Source organism: Lates calcarifer, linkage group LG13, assembly GCF_001640805.2.
Source record: "Lates calcarifer isolate ASB-BC8 linkage group LG13, TLL_Latcal_v3, whole genome shotgun sequence".
NCBI classification, from domain to species: Eukaryota; Metazoa; Chordata; class Actinopteri; family Centropomidae; genus Lates; species Lates calcarifer.
In genome coordinates, this window is record NC_066845.1 from 22,160,787 (window position 1) to 22,185,141 (window position 24,355).

General features: G+C 41.0%; 2 protein-coding genes across 4 annotated transcripts; both read right to left on the reverse strand.

Annotated features, from left to right (window-relative positions):
- Nucleotides 1-640: 640 nt before the first annotated feature.
- Nucleotides 641-5,076, reverse strand: si:dkey-90l8.3 (LIM domain transcription factor LMO4-B). The gene is made up of 5 exons (XM_018669737.2): nucleotides 4,721-5,076; nucleotides 3,718-3,958; nucleotides 3,519-3,615; nucleotides 2,967-3,125; nucleotides 641-1,866 (listed from the first exon to the last, which is right to left on the reverse strand). The coding sequence occupies exons 2-5, from the start codon at nucleotides 3,930-3,932 to the stop codon at nucleotides 1,858-1,860; spliced, it is 480 nt and encodes a 159-aa protein (XP_018525253.1). The 5' UTR covers nucleotides 3,933-3,958; nucleotides 4,721-5,076; the 3' UTR covers nucleotides 641-1,857.
- Nucleotides 5,077-11,776: 6,700 nt separating this feature from the next.
- On the reverse strand, nucleotides 11,777-21,056 carry ccn1l2 (cellular communication network factor 1, like 2). Of its 3 annotated transcripts, none has more exons than XM_051075222.1 (6): nucleotides 20,765-21,056; nucleotides 20,336-20,552; nucleotides 18,973-19,335; nucleotides 15,452-15,654; nucleotides 14,845-15,172; nucleotides 11,777-11,790 (listed from the first exon to the last, which is right to left on the reverse strand). In XM_051075222.1, the coding sequence occupies exons 1-5, from the start codon at nucleotides 20,831-20,833 to the stop codon at nucleotides 14,870-14,872; spliced, it is 1,155 nt and encodes a 384-aa protein (XP_050931179.1). In that variant the 5' UTR covers nucleotides 20,834-21,056; the 3' UTR covers nucleotides 11,777-11,790; nucleotides 14,845-14,869. The 3 variants fall into 3 exon arrangements, with proteins under 3 accessions (XP_050931179.1, XP_018525193.1, XP_018525192.1); XM_018669677.2 differs by lacking the exon at nucleotides 11,777-11,790 and adding an exon at nucleotides 12,934-14,000; XM_018669676.2 differs by lacking the exon at nucleotides 11,777-11,790 and having other exon boundaries at nucleotides 12,934-15,172.
- Nucleotides 21,057-24,355: the final 3,299 nt, after the last annotated feature.

A 24,355-nucleotide genomic window follows, 5' to 3' on the forward strand; every position in this document is an offset into this window, starting at 1 on the left:
CAGAGAGGTTACAGTCAGGAGAGCCAAGAGCTGTCACAGATGATGAGCTCTGAAAAATATTATCACAGAAAATAATTAGCATAAAAGCTTTTATTTTAAATTTTTACATCTGGGAAGTGTGAACTGTTACGCCAGCGTGTGCCCTGCGACCTGCGTTGACCCCGCGGTTGCCGGGGTCCCGCGGTCGCCGCTCCCCCGACGGGCGCCGGGTGCGAGGGCCCGTTCAACGCTGCTCGCAGCTTTAATTGTAATTGTGATCATTTGCATACGTTAATGAATTTGCGTGACGCTTCTTGATCAGACGTGGAATAAATAATTGATGCAGTATCAGCACCTACCATGACAAGTGGGACATTTTGAAATAGCTAAGCGCATTAAGGTGCAAGTTTGTTGGCTGCCATGCTCCCAGGCAAGGTGTGAAAGTAGAGCAGATGCTATCTTTCCTTTTCTGCACGCTGCACACTCCACCACTGCTATCACACTAAGATTAACTCACAACCTCTGATGGTATGTTGAGACTTTTTACATAGAATTAAAAAGGCACACTGAGAGTAAGAGCAAATTAGAAGCAGCTCAGAAAAATTATTTTCAGGAGCCATGCAGAGTGGCAGAGAACAAAGAGCTGTGATGGGAAACAAACCAGGCTGTGTGGGAGCTTTAATTGGAACATGGTAAACAGTAAATACAAAAGATTGTTTCAAATGCCCTGGATATAGAGGGGGCCACTCCCCTTTAATTAGCCTGCTTTCAGATTAGGCTTTATTAGAGACAGACAGGCAGGCAGGCAGGCAGCCACCGAGCCAGTCAGCCACAGGATATGCCCCAAGTTCAGCCTCCCAGGAGCTCCAAGAGCACAGATACAGGGCTCATGTTTAATTGCTTCTGTAAATGGTCAGAGCTCAAGCCTCCTAATTCCATTCCTCAGGGTAATCAGGCATGTTTTCACCATACAGGGCTAAAGAGAGAGAGAGTTAGCCACATCCACCATGGTAGGTACTATGCAATACAATGTCACTCTAATGTTGCTAAGGGGCTTCAAAATGACCTCAGCTAACTTTGCAACAAGTTACAGGAAAATCATTTTAATAGGATTTTTGTTAACTCTACTTTTTCACACACTGAACAGGCATCTGAAAAAGAAACCAAACTCCACAGGGAAAAATCAAAACCTTCACTGGATCATTTCAACTGTTTTTTTGTGCAGGGCAGAAAAATCAGTAATCACATGTAACAGCAATATTAGATTTCTGTTTTGAGTTTCTGGCTGAACTCATTTAAAGGTTTTTATATGACTGGACATTTTTCAGATCCTCTGGATTTTGCCTGACAACTGCACAATTTTACATTCAATCCTCAGTCTGTAAAATCTTAGATTAACATATACAAGAGAGAGATCAAGAGTTCATTAAAAACACTGATGCTCAAGGGAAATAATGCCACATGGCATAAGCAAAGCTTTGACAGTCATTTTACAGCAGTCCATCAAACATTCAGTCAAGCATCTTTTATTCCCTCTTCCAGTTGGCACTGGCTTTCATCCTCATTTTTTCCTCGAGCTTTCTCTTAGTCCTGGAAGAGCCTTTTGTTAGTGTAGTCCATACATACTGTAAGTCTCTGCATGATGCACAGACCACTTTAACATAGAACACAACATAAATTGACTTTGTATGTGGAATATTAAGTCTCTGATATGGTGACGGACGGGACAGCTTGGTGAAAAACTGCATCCTCTCTGGGGAAGAGAGGCGAGGCGTGATGAAAATCCACAACAACGGCAACAGTAGAAGGAGAAGAGGAGGAGATTGAGGAGAAGTGAAGTTCAGGAGAAAAGGTGAGGGCACGCAGCATTCTTGCCACTCAGCAAACCTGCAGAGCAGAGAGAAGGAAAAGGGTTAAGGTCACTACCACAACAGAAAACTTCACCTTCACCTACATGGCCTCCTGGTTATGTGAAAACAAAACCCCACAGCTGATTTTTTTCATTTTTATTCCTTCCTTCTCATTTAAGTGTTCTCTTCATTTTAAATTGAGGTTAATTTTACCTTACAGATAAAATCTCATGAACAAATAAAATGAAAGCTTTTGTTGAATATCTATTTGAGGACAGAATACAATTTGACATAAAATTAAGTGAGATTATAGTACTGATAACCATGCTCTAGTCAATCAGAGCACTGAAATATCAGGAGCTTATGTAAGTAAATTTTCAAGATATTTTCAGCTCAGGTACCAATCAGCATTTCACTTCATGGCATTTTTCCCAGGTGGAGGAAGCTTTGCAGTGATACTACACCAAATAAAGAGTAAAACTCCTGCTTTTAAATTGATACTGAAGTAAAAAGTAAACAATTTACAGCAAAATGTACACTGATAAGTGAATGTACTCATTATACAGTCATAGTGCCTGTCGTATTATGTTATTACGTTTTATTATTATTATTATTACTGATGCATTAACATGTATGCAGTATATTAATGTTGAATCTGGTCATGGTGGATGTAATTTAAACAGTCTGACATCCTGCTGGGCAGGTTCGTCTGAAACAGAGTCTTTCAGCTGATGATGTGGTTTGTAGGAAAATAATGACTCTGCTTGCAGATAAATGAAAGGCAGTGAAAAGTACAATATTTCCCTCTGAAATATTGTGGAGTTAAAAGTATCAGAAAATGGAAATGCTCAAGTAAAGTACCTCAAAATGACACACTGCCACAATACTTGAGTAAAAGTACTTGTTACACTGAACGACTGTCATTTTTATGTACTCTTTTTATGTTCTGTCTTGAACGTTTTTCACCCCCCCCCAAACACACACACACACACACACTGCTACATCGTTTTCTTCACATTAATAGCATGTCCTGCTGTGACAGCCATTTTCCCCAAGGAGAACGAACAGATTTTATCATTCACATTAGAGCACAGTGATTTTGAATTTTTACACTGTGCTTTTAACGCTTTTACTCACCTTCTGGTCTGTCAGCAAAGAGCTGCTCTGAAGTGGAGGCAGGTGGCTATTGAGCAAGGCAGAACCAGGTCTGTCGTGCTCACAGAAAATTGTACCGTTGATGTAATGGAATCGATCGCCAGGCATCAGTCTGTTTCGACAGGTGGCACAGCTGAAACACTGGATAGGAGCATAAAAATATAAATGGTCAGAAATGAACATAGATCAAATTCAGGCCACTACAGCACATTGCAGCTCAAAATTAACCTTGTTTTTTTTTTCAAAATCAACAAAATTCAGTAAGTATCATCCAGTATGAGAAACTAAAACTGGATGGATAAATATTACTTATATTATGAAACACTGCAGCCTAATTTGTTGTAAAAACACATTTGAAATTATTTTTAAAATTCTCAAACAAAGTTTAAAAGTGAGACAAAAAAGATGGAGGGCACAATTCCTTTCTCCTGATACTTAGAGAACAGATGCTGTCTCTCTCCACCAAATCTCAGATGTTTCTGTCAAACAAGCAGCAGGAGACAAAGCACGTTGATGTGAGAGCTTGGGATTTACCTTGAGGTGGTAAACATTTCCCTGTGCCCTCATTACCATTTCGTTGGCTGGAATTGACTGGCCGCAGGCACTGCACGCCCCGCTGTGCCCGAACAGTCTGCAAACACAAAAGCAGACTGCTCAGTCTGTACAGCCTCCACAACTAAAACCATCAGCTTCCTCTCCTCCTTCTCTTCCACCACCTCTTCCTTCCTCTCACCTGATGTAGTCGCTCCGACACAGAATCATGCCCCCTTTGCTGTAGCAGGTGGTGCCGATGTCCCCCAGCTGGGCTTGGCAGCAAGAACACTTGAGGCAGCGAGTGTGCCAGTAGCGCTCCATGGAGAAGAGCAGGAAGCGGTCGGCAATCTTCCCTCCACATCCTGCACATGACCTGGGGGCCGGCGGTACGCCTGATGCTTGGCTGTTCACCATCTTGTGATGTGGGCCCTAAGAGGCTCCTGGACATATAGAATAGAGAACTGACAAGTGAGACAGGTGTAAGGGCTAGACCCAGCAATGTTCACTTTACCGCCTTCTTTAGGCAGCAGAAGACTATGTACTTGTCAAATACTCAATCCTTGTCTGACATAGGAGACGTAAAAGAATAGTTTCTATGTGAACTATATTTATTTGTTTCTGCTGGTAGATATTTGCTTTGTAATAGATACAAACAGTGCAGCCTTTGTGTGTATACAAGCTGAGGTTCTTCATATTCACGACCACACACACATCAGCACTTCCCACTTGCTCTGACAAACCTACACAGGGCTTCAGATGACTGAAACTGACTGAGAACATGGTTTCCAACCTGTAACAGGTTGACCTAAACACACTGAGCAACACTGTGAGCCTAGTAGAATCTTGTTCTCTATAGCTCTCTCAAAAGTAATTTAATTAATCTGAAAGATACAATTAGGGATCTATTTACAGGCATTAACATAATATGACCGGTGTATTTTGATTGACGGGGTGGGGGACGAGGTTAGGTCACCAAATGGAACTTTTGGAAGACTGCCAGTAATGACAAAGAATGTAGTTCTACATGAGTAATAAAAGTATTTTTCCTCAATGCATCGACTGTTTTTGCCGAAAATAGTATTTATATTATTTTAGCTTAACTGACCTGCCGTTTGCCTCCAGGCGATGCTAGCTTAGAGGAAAGCTTTACTCGGAAATGCGCGCGCTAAGGGAAAAAAGAAGAAAAAGAAGAGGCATGTTACCTTGTCAAGCCCAGGGTTTTCCTCCTGCGTTGAAGTTTGATAAGGTGATGAAATATTCACAAAGAAATCGACACGCTTAGAGTTGGAAAACAGCGCTTAGACTTGACATGTTCTAGTCTCCATAGCTTTCCACAAAAAAAGGCAAAGCAATACAACATTAAGCCCGGGACGGCACGGTGACGGTAACACTTGAGGAAACTCTCCCCGACATCCACCTCCGCTGAAAAAGAAACTACATGTAATCGTGTAGACGAGGCATGACGCAGCTTCTCCTCCTCGCCTCTCTGTCACAGCTGTCTCTCTATCACCGTACCTTCGTCTGTCTCTAACGCTTTTGACAGCGACACTATTCATCAAATTGCGCAAGGGGTTATTTACATTACCAAGAGGGGACGCAGCCAACATGAAGCGTGAAGCGGCCAATAGGAGAGCAGGGGGCGTGTTCACAGTCAAAATGATTTATGAGTTTATAGTGGCTTATTAATATGCACAACTACTTCCTTTAAGCTTCTCGTAGGATGTTACCAAGTGTGTGCGCTGTATTGACATGGGAAACGGATATAAATTCATGCCACAGTAATTTTCATGGTTTACATCGATGTAAATGAAACCTCCTTGATACCGTAAATAACTGCACAAGGAGGAACTGCAGTCAGGACACACTTTCATCAATGTAGAACATTGCTTGGTTATGTATCAGAAATTAGCACATAATTGCACATAAAACAAATGAAACTATTTGCCAAGCTGTATTCCTCGTTTGTTTAAAGAACTTTAAGATTCTGAGTAGTGCTGTACAATTAGTAAAACACGTCGCGCTCAACCGAGGACAAAAAAGGGGGGAGCTGCGGTTAGCATGGTCGCATGGAAAACCGTTTTCTTCTATGTCTTCAGTGTGCAATCACATTAAACCACACTTTGAAAGTGAAGGAGGCACAGCTGAAACCTCTAAGCATTTTTTTGTTCTGAGAGAAAAATAAATTCAAAGGTGCTTTAGTATTTTAGAAGGTGAGGAATTTATTCATTCACAAGTTCTACATATGTTGTGACAGTATGATATCAAGGAAAAAAAACGGTGTGAATGTGTCTGCAAATCAGTCCTTCCCTCCAACCAACCATTTCGTTTGGTTCATTTTGTTTCTAAAACTGTCATTCGTATTTTAGGTATTATGTGGCCAAATAGAGCAAAGCCACACATCATTCGCAGCCTACACACACTGATAAAATATGGAATATGATGTGGACATATTTATCTGTTTTTAATCCCTTCCACCCACCTCAAAGAAAGGTCAGAGTAGCACAGCTGAAGCTAATAGATTTGGGATTCATTGTTGTTTGAGGACAATTCAGCAGGGCAGATTAGGTCTTATTAGGTCCTGGGTCTCAGTCAGTTCTTTAACCTGCCACCCTGCTTTACTTCCAGTAGAGGACAGCATCCTGTAGCCTAATGTTGGGAGGACACACTGACAGGTTTGTTCTCTACAATAAAACAGAATTAGTGAAAAACAAAACAGAGCAGGATCAGCATGCTGGAAATTGTTGTTCTCAGAGGATCTGCAGTCTGGTTTATTTTCCTGATATACATAAAGATGTCAGGCTTTATAGTTTCACCTGTAAATTAACCTCTTAAATGTTATTTTATAATAATATTTTATAATATTTGGCAATAAATAAATATATGCATATTCTCCCTTGAAACTGCCCATTTACTGTTACTTAGTGCCTTTGTCTTTTATTTGTTCTTTTGTTATTTTCTGAAGTACTTACATGTTCATAGCATTAACTCTACCACAACTATTATTAGGTTAATAACAATGATAATCCATATGAATTACTGCATCATTCCTATTGAAAGATGTGGAGTTGTGGTTTCACACTGTGAATACATAAGGTCAATAATGATTATTTTAATTGTCTTCATTTTGGTCTGTTACATTTATTTTGTTTGTTTGTTTTTTTTTACCAGAAAGGTAGCTACAGCAGCTATCATGTCTCCACCGACACAGGTCTGAACTGAAAGATTAGTCTACAAACTTTTTAAAGGTGTTTATATTAATCAAACAACTGATATAAACATTGATGTATTGATGAGTTTGATGTAGTGTTGCAGTTCCTCAGTGTAACCACTGGAGCGCAGTGAACACTCATGATTCCAAGTATACTCAACAATACCAACATCAAGGCAACGTGTTAACATCTCCAGTGAAATTTAAAACAAGTAATGTAACTACAGTATTGTTCCCAGTTTTTTCAAGAAATTTTCAATGGAGAGTTTGTAGAATACAACCCCCTGAAAACAGGTGCAGTCTAAGGATTGCTTAAGCTCATTTCTGATCTTTCTGAATTGTCTCTGCAGATTTGACCTGGGCACACTGATACACTGCCCCTGTGTCTTTTTTGATACTATCCCATTGGGCGTCTCCAAAGTCTATATATTTCAAATCTTGCTCATGGAACTTTCAATTGACTGAACAGCAATAGTTAGACATTTCTTTACAACACAGACAAAAGACAGAATGTTTAAAATACAGGTGAATACACCGTAAATGTAAAGCCATTATTTCAGAAGTATGGAAACACATTTCAACTGTTACAGTACACCTACTTATTCATGCAATTACCCAATCAGCCAATCATGTGGCAGCAGTGCAATGCATAAAATCATACAGATACAGGTCAGGAACTTTGTGTTCACATCAGAATGAACAGTGACATGATTGTTAGTATCAGACAGGCTGGTTTGAGTATTTCTCAAAAAACAAAAACCATCCAGTAAGCAGCAGTTCTGTGGACAGAAACCTTGTTGTTCAGAAAGGTCAGAAGAGAATGACCAGACTGGTTAAAGCTGACAGAAAGGCTACAGTAACTCAGATAACCACTCTTTACAACTGTGGTGAACAAAAAAACATCCCAGAATGAACAGCATGTTGAACCTTGAATTGGATGGACTACATCAGCAGAAGACCACGTCAGGTTCTGCTCCTGTCAGCCAGGAACAGAAATCTGAGGCAGCAGTGGACACAGGCTCACCAAAACTGGACAGTTGAAGACTAGAAAACCTTGGTCTGATGAGTCTGCTGAGGCTAGGGTCAGAATTTTGCATCAACAGCATAAATCCAAGGACCCAGACTTGCTCTCTGATATTTGCTGTTACCTGCTTGTTGCACTACTGTATGTTATACGTCCTGTGTTTCTTAATGGTGTGTGTATTATGTAGTCCAGGCTGCTGGTGGTGGTATAATGGCATGGAGAATGTTTTCTTGACTAACTTTGTCCCCTTAATACCAATTAATCATGGTTTGAATGTCACAGCCTATCTGAATGTTGTTGTAGACTATGTTCATCCCTTTATGACCACAGTTCACCATCACCATCTAATGGCTACTTTCAGCAGGATAATGCACCAACACGATTCATGGGAGATTCACAACGTGAATATGCAACTGCAGAAATGATGTGATACAGTCAGGTCAGCATGGAGCAGAATCTCAAAGGTTTCCAACATCTTGTGGAATGCATGCCACAAGAGCAACGGGAAGCTATACTCAGTGTTAGTATGGTGGTCTTAATAAAGTGCTCAGTATGTATGCAGTAAATAATAGAAGATCAAGAACAGGCTCCTGATATGCAGGATTCAAGTGAGTGGCCAGTTTTCAAATATCAGTGTCAAGGCCAATTTATTGTTGACCTGAGGAGGACTGCAGACACAAGTGCTACCTCCAGCTATGAACTGCAGGGTCCTCTGGCCAACAAGTTGGATCTGGCTCAACATTTGGCACACTCCATTGAACCATCATCCTGCAACGTGTGGCTAATCAAATACATGCTAGTGGACACTCTATTCCTGTAACATTTCTCTGGTAATTGTCAGATAAAATGATTGTTGCCATGATAACGTTCCATGATGACACACTGTGCATAAGCCTTCACACTAAAATTGGACATTCTGGATCTGATTTCATTTTCTCACCAGTACCTGTAATAACATGCTCACAATAACCCAGGCCCCTACTTTATTTTTTTACAGTTTTAGTTAATGACATTTTCTGTCTGAATACCCGCTAACAGTTGTAGGATGTTTATGCTTTTATACTCCCTGCACTTCCAGCTCCCACTGCCATGGCGTCTCATTCATCTGTGGAAGTCGCTAGTACAGTAACAAAGTAAAGAACTACCCACAAACATACCCTATTGTATTTGTTGGAACACCAAACTGGTGGTACTGCTGCTGGTCCATTACTTTGGTACAGACTGAAATAATTATTCAGTAGATTGCTATGAAAAAATCTCTGACTTGTCATCTAAAGTCAAACTCTTTCAAAACTTTGGTTTTGAAAAGTATCTGCAAAACTAGTGACATCTGCCTCAGATGCTTTTGTGGTGGGCTTTCCCTCCTCTGTGGACAGTGTGGCAGCCAGGCTCAACTTCTACCACTCAGGCCCTATTGATTTCTGACATATCTCCTTTCTCAAGCCCATGCTGAAAGTCACAGCTCTCCATGAGGCTGGACAACACCTGTAACTTCCAGTCTAGTTTTCCAGCCAATACAAACTGCTGTGGAGCATCACAGCACCACAAACTGCCAAGACAGTCACATTTAGGAAGCCCCCTTACTGTGATGTGGAGAGATCCTTCCATCTAAGACTCTATTTTCTCTCTCTTGAGGGTAAGCACCTCAGTGCCATCTGAGTTTGTGGTATTAGTTTAGAAATGAGTCATCCTGAATACCTGATGTCTCCACAGGTGCTGGATTGTCATGGAGTTTTGGAATTATGTGTTGCATAAAGGGAAAGTCAACCAGTTCATAATTTCCCAATGGAAATCAGTGAATTTCAGTAGGATTCTTAGAGTAGTGGTAGAAGAAGGTTTTGTTCTCTTCTTCTTGATTGCAGGTTATTAGATTGCAGGAAATTATGGATCAGGGCTGTCAGTGGACTCTGGTGATCCAGTGTAAAGCAGTGGTCACAACGACTCATCCACGTGAAGCAGATGGGGCCAAAGCTTGGTGACATAGTGACCCCTTGCAGGGCCAATTAGTGAACTGCTGTGCTATTTAACCACTGGCAAGTTAACTATAAACTCACTAGCCGACCAAGCCTGGCTAGCATTTATCAGTCAAAATGCCTGAGCTTCTCTCTGTTTGTGTGACTTTGTGAGACAATAAACACTAATCCTAATCCTAATTTATATCATACATAACACTGAAAATAACTGTATTTGCAAAAATTTGGAGGCACTATGTTTGGTCTTGGACAAACTATCTAAGACAGTGGACACTAAAGATTTTTATAAAATCACTATTGTAGAGGGACAGAACTAAATTTAAAATTGTAATGATACATGAATATTTTTGGGTAACCAACAACCTGAAAACACAGTCTTTCATAATATCACCTTACAAAGTGATTTGGCAGTAAGTAGCTCTTAAGATACTGCCTCAATTATGATCCCAAACACTAAGGATGTGCAGACTGAAAAGTTGGCAGCGATTAAGCACATGCTGTTGTACTGAGTGTTCCTCCCCCCTCTCAGAAGGTGGCAGAGGCTAGAGTGAGGAATTTAGTAGTCCATCGTGATTTTTGTGCCACAGAGGCAGTTGGATTATTGCATAAGGCCAGGAGGAAACATGAACACAGAGCTCTGACTAAGAAGTGTACTAAAAAGATCTGTGGTGAGACACTGATCATCCAGGATTAAGGGTTTCACTGTTACAAATATGTGAAAAAGATGCGAGGGTGATGATCACCAAACCAATGACAGTGGTATACACAGCATGTATCACAGCTGACTCAACCATGATTTCAGTGTGAAATAAAATATGTCAAAACCTGCCTATGTTGTTCTGTAAGTATATCCCAGTGTAACTCAGCAGACAGAAAACTACCACTGCCAAAATTTTTTTTTTAAATCTTTCTGGTTCTTAAGTCGTACTTTTAGCTACACTAGCCACAGTGTTGGTTGGTCCACAATTTTGTTCTAAACTGAAATATCTCCATAACTATAGGATGGGTTACAGAAATTCTTTACAGAATGAGGATAAAAGCCATTTTTCCACAGGGAAATTTTGTTATTTTGTTATTAATATTTTAACCACCCTGTTAACTGTAGTTGTGTTATGTTGATGTGATTTGGTGCCAGAGTCAAAGCTTGAATAAAACCTGGCAAAGTAATGGGTGTTTTAACATTTCTATTTGTTTAATTTTCCCATTTCTCACCTCTCCTCTAGACTGCACTTGGTCATCCACTGGTTTAGACCCAGGAACTGCTAGACCAGTCCCCCCTCATTTGGTCTCCTTTTATGGTCAAGGTCCTGGTGGATGTGCCAAGTGTGGTATAGATGAGAAGGAAGCTGGAAGGCCCTGGAAGAATTTATTTAAGATCATGTTTAGTGGTGTTTTTCCAATGTTCACTTAGAATAGTCATCTATTGGATAATAGATAAATCACTACTATATTGTTATTTCCTAGAGTAGGAGGAGCTACTGTCTATACAGGAACTGGAACTTCTCCTAGGTTTTCCCAGTTGCTACTCCCTGCTGGCACAAGCAGGCCACAGCAGTTGTCTACTGCCAGGGGCCCAAACTGGAATGGGGCATAGTCTGGTGCAGAGTTGTCTTCTCATTTGTTTCCTGTACTTCTTTTTCCTATCTTTGATAGGGGAGTTCCCAGTTATTGTTTCATTTTTTCTTCTATTTTCTTTGGGTTTGGCCAAGTTGATCTTTAAATATGCTGCACTAACCCACTGCTGTACAGAAAAGGGGAACAATAAAGAACTTGGACTGTTGAAAAAGATCAAAGGCCCCTTCCTTTGGTCTTCACCATTCAACCAACCTTATAAGGAGGCTGTATAATGTTTCATTCCATCTATATCTACTCTACTAAAGATACATGGCCTTTTCCTGTTTTGATCTAGTGATCAACTTTTCATTCCTGTAGGGGAGGATATTGGCCTACCACAACTGTTCAAAAATGTATCAAGTTTGATGAAGCTTGGATGAAGGATATAGGAGTAAAAAATATGCTCAGCAAAACATTCAAAATGGTACAAACTTTTTTTGTGCCATGCCAGAGCTAGGGATCAGAGGTGGGAGTAAGTCACACATGATTATACTGTATAAATCTTTTATTATTATTCAACATTGTGTGTCAATAACGATGCTCACATATGAACAACAATTGAGAGTGGGGATCTGAAATAGCCCACAACTGACACTGTCAGCAATCACACAATCACAATCAGCCTCAGCTACAATATGTGTTTTGTGCTAATTATTCATTCATTATCTATACCCCTTATCTGGGAAGGGTTGTGGGGGGGCTGGAGCCTATACCAGCTGACACTGGGCAAGAGGCAGGGTATACCACCTCCATAGACAAACAAGCATTCACACTTATGGGCAATTTAGAGTCACCAGTTAACCTACATGTCTTTAGACTGTGGGAGGAAGCTGGAGTACGCGGAGAGAATCCACACAGACAGAGGGAGAACATGCAAACTCCACACCCTGAGCACTTCCGGGTCTCAAGCAAACATTATACGGTCAATGACATAAACTTTGGTCTTCTGGAGATAGCTCTTCACCAGGAGCGACTTATGTTTTGAGCTGTTGTCGTGTTGGAAGACAAAGCATCGACCCAGACCCAGTTTTGCTGCTGACTGTTTAAGGTTTTCTTTCAAAATCATCACATACCCTTCTTTCTTCATGATTCCTTCCACCTTGATGAGATTCCCAGTTCCAGACACACTGAGGCATCCCCACAGCATAATACTCCCACCACTGTGTTTCACTGTGGGGACAGTGTTCTTTGGGTGGTACGCCTCTCCCTTCTTTCTCTAACATAAGTAATGTCTCTATGTCCAGAGAGCTTTAGTCTTGTCTCATCTGACCAAAGGGTGCTTCCAGTACGCATAATCTTTGTCCAGGTTGTCCTTAATATAATTCAGTCTGTCTTGAAGGTATCTCTTCCTGTGCAGAGCTCTAGTCATTGTCTTCTTTGAGACTATGATTCCTGACTTGGCTAAGTAATTTACTAGTGTCTTGGTAGTTGTTCTGGGGTCTTTAGACACGTCTCTCACTAGTTTTCTTTCGAGGGTCTTTGAAATCTTTCGCTTCCTACCTCTGCCAGGCTTGTTCTGTACTGTGTGGCTCTCTTTGAGACTGCAAAGCCTCTTGATACATTTAACACAAACATTAACCAATAAAATAACACACATTACAGGTTGATATGTTTTTATTAGATGAACAGACAAAAGCATCCAATGAACAAGCATAACATGTCTTAAATATATAAAATCATTTCCTCCCTTGAAATAAAGCATTGCATGTACAATCTCAAGTACTGACACACAAACTAAAATAAAATCACACCCCGAAAAATGAGGTGATCCTAGAACTTACCACTCCACAATTAAGAGTGAAGTCTGTATACATTGAATGCTTTAATCTATGTACTGCAGTAGCATAATGAGCAAAAGTTTCTCATTTTTCATACCAATACACTTTCACCCACACAAACACACACACACACACACACACACACACACACACACACACACACACAGATATGCACACATACATACATTGTAATTCTATCTTTGTGAGGACACTCTGACATAATGCATAATGCCCCTTCTCGTAATCCTGACCATCACTGCTAAATGTCTAATCCCAACCCTTACCCTAAACCTAATACCCTAATACCAAGTCTTAACCCTCAAACAGCCCTTTAAAATTGTGAAGACCAGCCAAAATGTCCTAAAATTCAAACTGGTCCTCACAAAGATAGACATACACGTGCATGCACACACACACATACACACACACACACTCACAATCAGCACATGTAGGAAACAATGTAGGACAAAGGGCAGGCCATAATGAACACACAGTCCCTATAGTCACTAATGAATATGTATTTTGTCATCTAGTTCTTGCTCACTAATTTAAAATGCATCAGACAAAATATGCATTGACATGCCAGACGGTCATGTTGCCATCTATGAAGATTACACAAGTTAAAAATAAATAAGAGAAAAACTAACACAGCAGCATGCTGTGTGTGGTCCTTAGTGCTGCCCTGATATTTGAGAGGTAACAAACCTCTACTACGGGCAAACTGATGTCATCGTGGCAGGAGGCTTAAAGTGCAAGCAAGTGTATTACCTTGTTAGGGAGAGGGGTGCCAGGAGCTTAGAGGTTCCCACCCAACTGACTGACACAGAGGCAGTGAGTTTAGGAAGGGACAGGTGCTGTGTCTTCACCCAGTGTGCCATGCCAGAGCTGGAGATCAGAGGTGGGAGTAAGTCACACATGTGCAAGTCTCAAGTCCTAAGGTACTATGGTGCAAATCAAGCAAGATAAATCAAGTCATTGCTCGGGTCAAGCAGGTCACAAGTCAAACAAAATTCTGATGCTCTACCCCAGTTTCCATATGTAAGTCAGTTAAATGACAGTGGTCATGAGAAGTTGAGTTCTATTTTCAACATTAACAAAAACTGTTGCAGCCTGATTACACTGTATAAATCTTTTATCATTATTTAATATTGTGTGGTAATCAATAACAAGGCTCAGAAATGAACAACAATTGAGAGTGGGCCTTTGAAATTATAATATAGTCCACAACTCCAAAGTGCTCGAAGTGAAAACAGTTGTTTACTAGCTAACATTTGACCAGCCAATAAGTTAGCTAAAAATACATGTACCTTTCTTATAAGTTTTGTAGCGACCAATAAAGTTGGATGTTGTGGTGGTCCTGTCACAGATTTTTGTTCTCTATTTGTTGTTTTGTTTTCTCCTTACCACTGTCATCAACAACATCATCCTTGAATCCAAATTTTATTATTTGTGAACTAGCCCCATCCATGACAGATGCCTCTGTTGGTCTACCGTGTCCTACTAGGTTGGCAGGTTTGCACCTGATCGTGTTTCAAAAACAAAACATAACTTCTCAATATCTAGAAAAATGCAAATAAATCCAGTCCTTTCAACTCATTTGTCAAGTCTCAGGTCAGATACACCAAGTCAAGGTCAAATTGAGTCTTTTATCCGTGTTAGGCAAACAAGTGTCAGGCCTACACATTTGTGTTTCACATCTGAGTCAAGTCATGTAACTCGAGTCCCCCACCTCTGCTGGGCGTGATGTGTCAGCCTCAGTGCCTGAAGGTGTGGATGTCATTGTGGAGACTGACTGAGGGGTTGGAGGGCCTGCCCTGCATGCGACAGCTTGTACTGCAACTACAGCGCTGAATCCACATAACGTTTCTGTAGAAACCCTCTCCATCAGGGCAGTGAAAACGGAGGCGCACAGTGCGGGAGAGGGACGGTGTGCAGCATCGATCATCGCTGCAAGTCCCACAGGTCCGAGGACGATATCGACGTGCTGTTGAGCATCCAGCAAAGGTGACTCTGACTGGTTCTTGGGGGCGAACAGTTCGCTGACACCTCTTCCCCTTCTGGATGACAGAAACAGAGCTTTCATTAAAATGATGTCATGTAGCTTCTACTGAAATTTCATCAAGGAACAATTCAATGTTCACTGATTTATTTATTCATTTTACTCAGAGGACTTTAACTAACAAATACAGTCATCTCAAAGCCAGTTCACTGCCAGTTTTGGATCATTCAAAGAAATTTAGATATTTTTGTCATGTAACGTTCCTTAAATCCTCCTAATGTTTTATGTTTGTCCCCAATATTGCTTAATTTCCTAATCAGGATGATTCTTCTCGTACCTTGATCACCACAGGAAGATGCAGTTCACATTGTTGGACCTGGCACAGTCTGGTTTCTCTGACCAGTCGACAGTCTGGGTTGTTATTGGTCACCCGACTTGAAATGCCCATCCCACATGTGGTGGAGCACTCAGTCCACACAGTGGTTTGTGGGAAACAGCTGGATTTGAGTAACATCTCAGACATGGGGAAGGACACCATCTCTGCGGTGGAGCCAAAGTAAGACAAGTGACAAATGTAAGACGTGTTACTATGTTACAATCAAATGATGAATTCCAGCAGACATTCAGGCATTCTTGTAAAAAACTGTCATTCATACATTTATGACCTCTGGTTAAATCTTGCTTCCTGTAATACTATGTTTCCCCAGTATTAGAAGATGCTGAGAATAGAGATGTCTGTTGGTCAGTGTTTTCTTTTCCACATTCAGGTCCTTAACATGACATCTCAACTCCAGCACACATTTTCAATGGAATTAGCTGAGGACAATGTGGTCCCCATAGGATAAATCATAAGCATTTTGGTGCGTTAATGCTAATGCAAAATCTAATGTGAAGGTTGCAGTTATATTTACTGGCACATTCATGCTCCCCTGGGGTTAAACGCTTTCAATTTTCCACTTAAGGTGAGGTTTCCTGTAAGTACATGTAAAGACAAAAAAGATATTTTTGCAACCTGTTTTGCAACCTGTTATACTCAGGATAAAATATTTTAAGTTGTGCATTTTTGCACACTTTGTTCAGTAAATTCCCATTAATCTACATGCAATGAAGACATGTTTTTAGAATTTTTTTGCAAATTTATTAAAAATCAGAAACTGAAATCTCTAATTTACAAAAATATTCAGACCCATAATTCAGTACTTTGTAGAAGCCCATTTGGCAGCAATTACAGTTTGGTCTTCTTGGGTAAGATTCTCCAAGCTTTGCACATCTGGATTTGGGCAGTTTATCCCACTCTTCCTGGTAGATCCTCTCAAGCTATGTCAGGTTGTGAACTGCACAGAGACCTGTGCTATGAAGATTTGAGGATAGTGAGGTAACTTCAGGATTTCAGGGTTATAATGGTGGTTCACTTCTGAGTAGGATAAATCAACATAGTAACTTATGCTGAACAGTTAATCTGCCCTGGAACAGGTCAACTTCAGAGGATCTGATCAAAACCTGTCAACAGCCCAACTACTAACCATCCAAATCACTGGAAGACCACAGTAATCATTCCTACAGAATCATGACACGGACAAAACAGTTTATAATAAAGAGACAAATAATAACGAGCAAAAGATATTTTTATAGATCAGTGGAACTGAATAGAAAAATGCTCCATACACATATTTCCCATGAATTATAAATGACTGTCCTCATCAGACATGAACTACCTCTCTGTTTTGGCAGCAGAAACAGTCTGACATTACCTGCACCATATGTTCATAACAGTTTATTCATCATAGGACAAAAGACTAAAAATACTTACTCAGTAAGAAACTTCATAATAATTCCTGTACTTATTTGCTGTATATCCTCAGCATGACTTTATTAAGTGGAAGTCATGTGATCATATTGTTTACATTTCACCTTGTTGAGTATGACTTCTGGATGTCACTATAAACAAATTAACTTGCAGGTATCAGCGTTTCTTCTCTTATCATATAAAGTACTTTATTCATGGTTCTGATGATGTTGCTTCTTATTAACAACTCCCACTCTTAAACACACTCATAGCTAGACTGGAAAATCCTGGGCTGACTTACCAGACATAGAGTTTGGAGTTCTGTTAGAGTGACCATGGTGTTCTTAGTTACTTCTCTGACTAAGGCCTTTTTGTCCTCAGTTACTCAGTTTGGCTGCACAGCTAACACTTGTCCTGGTGGTTAAAAACTTCTCCCATTTCACAATTATCACCGTTAGTACTGCTAGGAACAATAGCTTTAAAAATAGTTTTTCTACCCATGTTCTGATCTATGTCTCACCATAATTTTATTACAGAGGTCTTTGCACTTCATAGTTTGATTTTTGTTTTTGTTATGCTTTTTTTAGTTTCCAAATGTAGTGTGCAGGGTGAATGTTATACAAGTTTTGCTGCAACTTCTGAAATAACCTACTTGTGCCTGGTATCATCAAATTCAATCAAAAAGCAAAAAGTCAACATAATAATAACGTAATAAGAACTACAGAAATCTATCTACAAAGCCAGATGCTAAAACTGCACTCAGTTTGGTCCATGACTCTGTAACTTGAAGCTGTTGTAAACAGTGCCCCATCTCTCTCTAGCTGGCACAAGTAGAATCATTAATGTTATACTCACAAAGAGCAAAACATTTAGAGCTTTGGCAGTGATTTAAACATTAACCCAAACCAATCTAATGAAAAAATAACAGACTGTGTGACTCAAGGAGCTAACATAATTGGTAGAGGTTGTAAAACTTCACCAATACCTTACCTTACTTTACGTTACACAGTGGAACTAAGTAAGGCCCAAGATTTTACTGACCTCACTGGGATTTCTATGTCCTCCTGACACAAACACAAACATCCAGTATCAATCTTTTCGAATCCAGCCTTTGAAAACTCTGCAGAAATACAGGGCCAACAGGATCAATAGGGAAGGAGAGTAACTCCTCATTCTCAAGAGCTGAAGTAATGAGATGCAGTTAATCCAAATCTCAGGAACACCAAATTATCCCAGGGTGCGAATGTAAGCCAAGGCCTTTTTATGGTCATCAAAATGGCAAGGACCCACAGTGAGCACTGCCAAAGAATCCAGAGAGAACCTCTTCTACTCTTCATGGAGCAGCTTATTGTACTTATTGAACTTGATGTGCATCTCATTAACTAACTATGAATCATTGGTGAAGACCCTGATGCAGGTAACTTTACCCATCTTGCATGCAGCCTCTGAAATGCGGTTTCGAAATCTCAAGAATCTGGTGATGATGGGTCTTGTTGGCGAGGGTTGCTCGGGATCTGGATCTGGGCTTTGGAGCAGTACCCCAAATCTGTGTGCTCTTTTCCGATTTCCCATCTCTGTAGGGAAGCTGATGTTCAGAATCTCCAGTAACATTTTGCAAAGAAATGAAAGGGTATTTCCTTGCTCCCTGCCCTTTGGAAGCCTGATAAAACAGAAATTATTCCTTAGCTCCCTCAAAGTCATCCAGCTATAGTTGGAGGTTTTCCACCTCAGTGGCTGGGGGAGGGGTTAGTCTGCTCTCAAATTGGGAAATACGACTAAGAGACTTGAGGTCTTCAAGGCAGCCTCTAGCTTCTTCAGGTGGGTCTCAGGCTTGTCCAAGCTTTGTACAGTGAGCTTAGCCAACTAGTTAGGCACTTCAACAGAGATGGCATTATCAACAGGTGTACTGGTGTCCACAGTATCATTAGCATTAGCTTGGCTGCTTTGTTAGAATACACAAACATACTTTGTCATTATGGGTTATTGAGAGTACACTGATGGGCAAAAATTGTGATTTTATCCCTTTAAAATTAAATCTGCATGGCATGGCTGCAATACACTGCACTGTTTACCTCTGAACATGGCCCCTCTGGCTAGAGCTGGGTGCTGAGGCTGCAGCTGGGCCTGCAACAGGGCACTGATGTGGTTGGGAAGGGGTTGCCTGTCTGGTAGAGAGGTGTGTGTCAGCTCATCTGGCTCCTCACTGATGTGGTTGTCATCGTCACACACCCATTCCTTGCAGCAGCCACTCTCAGGCTGGGCCAGGCGGGGCCGCAAGCAGCGCCAGTCGGGTAAGGGCACATAGTGAGGACAGAGAGGCATGCAGCCCACCACCCCATCCATACAAGTGCACCGGTGCTGGCAGTTAGGCTGAAAGTCCTCGCTGTGCTGGTACACCTGCCCACTGAACTCACAGGGCAGACCCTGGGCTTCAGCTGTCAACATGCACACACAAAACAGGAAGAGAGACCTTTGAGTATCATGGAAGGACACAGTAGAAAACATGTGTTATAGACACACAACTAATACATGATAGCCTGTAGGATCAAACTGGGGAAAGAAATATATTTTCACTCTTTTTAAAGAAGTATGAAAGTGATTTTGTATTGCAATTCCATAGTGAAAAAAGTGGTTCAAATTTGTGTAACAGAGGCAGACGCATCCTTTCAGTTTCTTTTATACATCAATCCCCAGAAACCCTAGATGCTGATCCTACCATTCCCATAATGCAACTATATAGCACCTTTTATTAGATCCTCCCCACCCACATATTTAAAACTCAACATCTGTAGTTTATGTTGCATATTTTCTGGTTAAGATTTATTCTCTCCAAAATAACCCTGATGATATTGCCGTGGTTATTTTTTCAAACTTATATGTTCTCAGTACTACAAAGAAACTGATCATTGTATATAAAATGAGTCATACATTTTTGCCTCAGTTTATTTTTACAGGTAGCCATTGTTTTTCCTCCCTGTAAGAAATGGTCATGATTTTTTTTTTACCTCTGTTTTATGAGCTGTTCAACCTAGGAGTGATTTTCTTTGTACCTGAGGATTTTAATAGCTTTGAAGAAAATGTGCAATATTTCACAAAATAAATTAATAAATAAAAGTCAGAAAAACATCAGCTTTTTTGTCATCTCTTTTACTCCTTTGATGATGCTTTAAGACTGTTTCTAGAGCCTCTTGGAGATCCCACTGATTGAATCTTAGCTGTGTTTGATATTTTTCATTTTGATTTACTTTTTATTTTTCACCACAGGTGGGATTTTTTCCAGAAGATGCACAATATCCTTACTACTAATACCTTTTGTGATTTAAACACAAAGCTGTTATATCATCTACATAAGACAATTAATTTGATAGCTGTTAGTGAAGTTCAGATAGTTGCATTTAATAATGTGCTTTTGCTCAGCCTTGTTGTCAGCCTCACCTCGACATAGTCCTCTCTCTGGATCTCCTCCAGCCCCAAGATGGCAGCGTAGTCCCTTGATGTGATCACAAGGTTCAGTGGCGCTGCAGTCTTCATTGAACTGCCTTGCACAAACTTTACAGCAGCCACAGTGATCAGTCACCCAGCTGACGCCCAGTGGGCACAGCGGAGGTGAAGGGGCACAGTAGCACTCAGCTGGACACTCACCCTCTGCAGACTGGGTCAGGGTCAGAGGTCAGGTCAACAGGTCAACATGTGTGACAGCAGTTAGTGTGATTTTAAATATAAATAAAAAAATCAATAAAAATCAGACTAAGATGAGAGTTCATCCAGTAATAGCTATCATGACTGAACAATATGAAACTTCACAAATAGAAATGAATACAGAGAAGCTTTAAAGGCAAGTGGCCACAGATCATAGCAACTCACCATCACTGCAGCACTGCCGAGAACAAACAGGGTGGAAATTATCTGATGCAAAGTAACAGGGCTAAGCATCCTGATCGCAGCAGATAAACAAGAGAAAAACCCTCAAAAGGAACAATGAATCGTTCAGATCAACTGTCCAGAGTCCTAGGAGGAAAGAAGTCTTGTTTGTCAGCTCCAGGAAAAAATGTATCCACAGTTCAGAGTCCATGCACTGAGAAGTACACATACAGTTTGCTCATCTACAGTGTCTTAGTGTCAGCACAGCTCAGCTCTGCTTTACAGAGAGGTCTGCGTGTGTGGGGCCTGTACTTATAGACACACATGCCACCGCCCCCACTGTGATATCACTGACTCTCCTCTCAAGATGGCTGAGTGTCCAGAGGGAGGAGGTGGCAGGTATGTTGGTGTGAAATACTGACAAATCACTTGGTAACTGTGGACATGTGACATCAAGGAGAAATGTCAAGGTGTCAAAATATATGCAAAAGACAAATTAACAGGCACTGGTATATCCAGGCAGCCAAATAATGATTTAAATATTTTGTAGTTTGCCTCAAACCTGGTGATATTTGACAGATATCTGAAAGAAAAAACAAAGGTGTCATGGAAAACCTGAGTCGGAAATTCCACTCCATATGAGTAGAGTCTTTAACAGGGGAAGTGGTGATGTGGAGAAAATCCCTGTAAACAAATCTTCCACCAGCTATGGTCAACCAGCTAGGCTCTGTCCTCCCACTGCAGTGTGCTCAGGACATCCTGTGTTCCCTCCATCTCTTTCCTGATGGGCTGCATTCCAGGAAATACAAGACCTGTCTTCAGGTTGCCATGATTGGTAGGAAAAACTCTGTATTCCCATTTTCAACCCTGGTGCATGCAAAAAGTGTTTTGTTGGAGAGCAGGAAAGTCGTCACATTAAGTGTTGGCTCACACTGTCATGAAACATGGGAAATGTTCTTTGTCACATTTGAATCGGCTGCTTCCCTCGCTCCCTAAAAATATAGTGTGCACACATTCTGCTGGGAGAAACTACTGAGACCATTTCCTTATATATTATGAGATTGTAGTACAGTGGGGCTCAAGAGTCTGAGACCACTGGTCAAAATACTTCTACACTGATAAGCTCCAACATAAAAACTGAGTGGTGGATCTATATAGTATATAGATATACATGCAATTGGTGTATTTGAGTGAGAGGTTAAATCTTTACTACTGTATTGTAGTTGTTGTATTTCAGAATATCTTAGTATTTAGTTTGTCTTCCCCCTGGTCAGGGTGGAGTCAGTTAGGCGACACCCTCTAACTTGAATGTTTCCACCAATGTTTCAGTGTTTGTTTGATATTCTGTGGTGCCACTGTTACTGCCGCAAATTTCAAACTTGGATTCATCAGTAAATATGTTTTGTTGTTATGTTTTTTCCCAGTCATTCACTGCAGTGAAATACTGGTATTTCTTAGCCCACCCCAAGCATTTGGCCTCGCCTCACCATCTGAGAAGTGATTATGCAACATACAGTACGTATATAGGTGTTAGTGTTCTCCAAGTGGAAGAGGGTGGAGTGTAGCGCTGTGGATGGAGATGGCGTCCTCTGACTCCTTTTCTGGTGGTAGGCAAATTGAAGGGGGTCATAGGGTCATATGCAGGTTTTGAGATGAGCCAGGATCAGCCACTGGTTGGTGGGGTGTTGGTGGATTTGTAATCTTTGATGGCCTGGATACCTTGCCACATGCAACAGAGGTGAAAAAGCTTAAAAAGTGACAAAAAATTATGTTTATCACTGACTTCTGACTTCTTTCCAATTTTTGCTTTTTTACTTGAGAAATACCAGATACTTTCACCTCTTCAAGCCAGACTGATTTGCCATTTCACTTGCTCCTGTCATTCACTGAAAATCTTCTACATGGAAGGGGGCTTGTTTTTTGGCTTGTTTTCCCCTAACCAGTCAGTGGTGACATACTGCTGCCACCATTTGTAGGTGACACAGAAGCTGTGGTGATGGTTGCTATGTAACATATGACATGTCAGTCCAAAAAGTGCAAATGGGGTGGTCACTGGGGTGAGATGGAGCATGACGGGCTGGTGGGGTGAGAGCACCTTGCTGAGCAGCAGCAGGGACGAAGGCAGGAGTCTGGATTCTTAGCATTCCTGGCCCACAAAGGCAGGATGTGTGTACTGGCCATGCTGTGTCAGACACTGATGGGGGAGTGGGAGGAGCAGGGATTTACTGAGGAGGGGTTTGAGGGGGTTAGTCTGAGCATGTGCCAACCATTGTTTGTTAGCCAGGCAAACATTTCCAAATACATGGAGGTCGAGTTCTCCATGATTCATCACTCTTGTCCATGTTTATTTTCTCATGTTTATATCTGACACCAACCAGATTAGTCCTTCCTTTAAGTTATTTTTTCTTACAAACAAGGTAACTAGTTTCAGTGTTTCTTACCAATGCAAACCAGCTAGTGTCTAGAATTCTCTTCAGTTTGCTCTCATTTTGTAAGACTACTGTGGTATCAGAAAAAGCAGAACAACTCAGAATCACACTTTTATAGCAATCCAGAGGATAATCAGGAAGTGTGTGCAGCATGCAGGAAGAGGTGCTGTAATGCCTGAGTCAACCACATAGAACTAAGAAGGCACAACAGGAACTCAAATAAGGGCTCATGAACAGTAAATCATGAGTTTGTAGAAATGCAAAAGGGCTGACACCCCCCAATGGCAACAACACTCCCCAGTGTCAGGGGCCTCCTCCAGCAGGATAATGTTCCCACCATACCACAAAAACTGCTCAGAAATGTCTCAGGGAACACGACAAAGAGCCCAAGGCGTTTACCTGGCCTCCAAACTCACTAGATCCCAATCTGACCCAGTATCTAATCCAGAACAAGTCCATCCATGGAGGCCCCATCCCCAACCCACAGGACCCAAAGGATTTGCTGCCAATGTCCCAGTGCCAGACACTACAGGAGATCTTCAGAGATCCCATGTCCAAGCCCCAACAGGTCAGATCTGTTTTGCCAGTATGAGGGGGACCTATGCAATATTAGGCAGGTCCCACAGTTACTGAATCATATTGGGATCTGGGGAGTTTGGAGCCCAGGTCAACATCTTTGGCTCCTCATCGAGTATTTGCTAGAATTCTGGGACCTGTTATATTAAACTGCACTTAATATATATACATATGTAGCCTGATTTCTAAAGGCTCACAGCAAGCCTAATCCAGTGTATGTTTGATCTTGCTCAAGGAGTTTCAATTTTTTTGAAGAGTTGCCAAGAATCAAAAATGAAAACAAATTGAATATTCAGCTCATTTTCAAAGAGCTATACATTTCAAAGAGCTTGTATCTGGTGTCAGGTAATGAACTTGCTGCAAAGTAAGCTAGTTTTGGCTGATTAGTGGTGTACATGGTGAGTACTGGGGCTAACAACCTTGGAATAATACTCTTCAGAGTAGTAATAAGTGGTGCTTTTCCTGGTCTCCTGACTCTGCCAGCATTGTGTGAATGGAACATGAGCCTGAAAAGATCTAGGGCTCATGGGAAATGAGGTTTGTTTAAGAAGGTCACTAAAAACAGAAATGTTGAATAAACAATGACAGT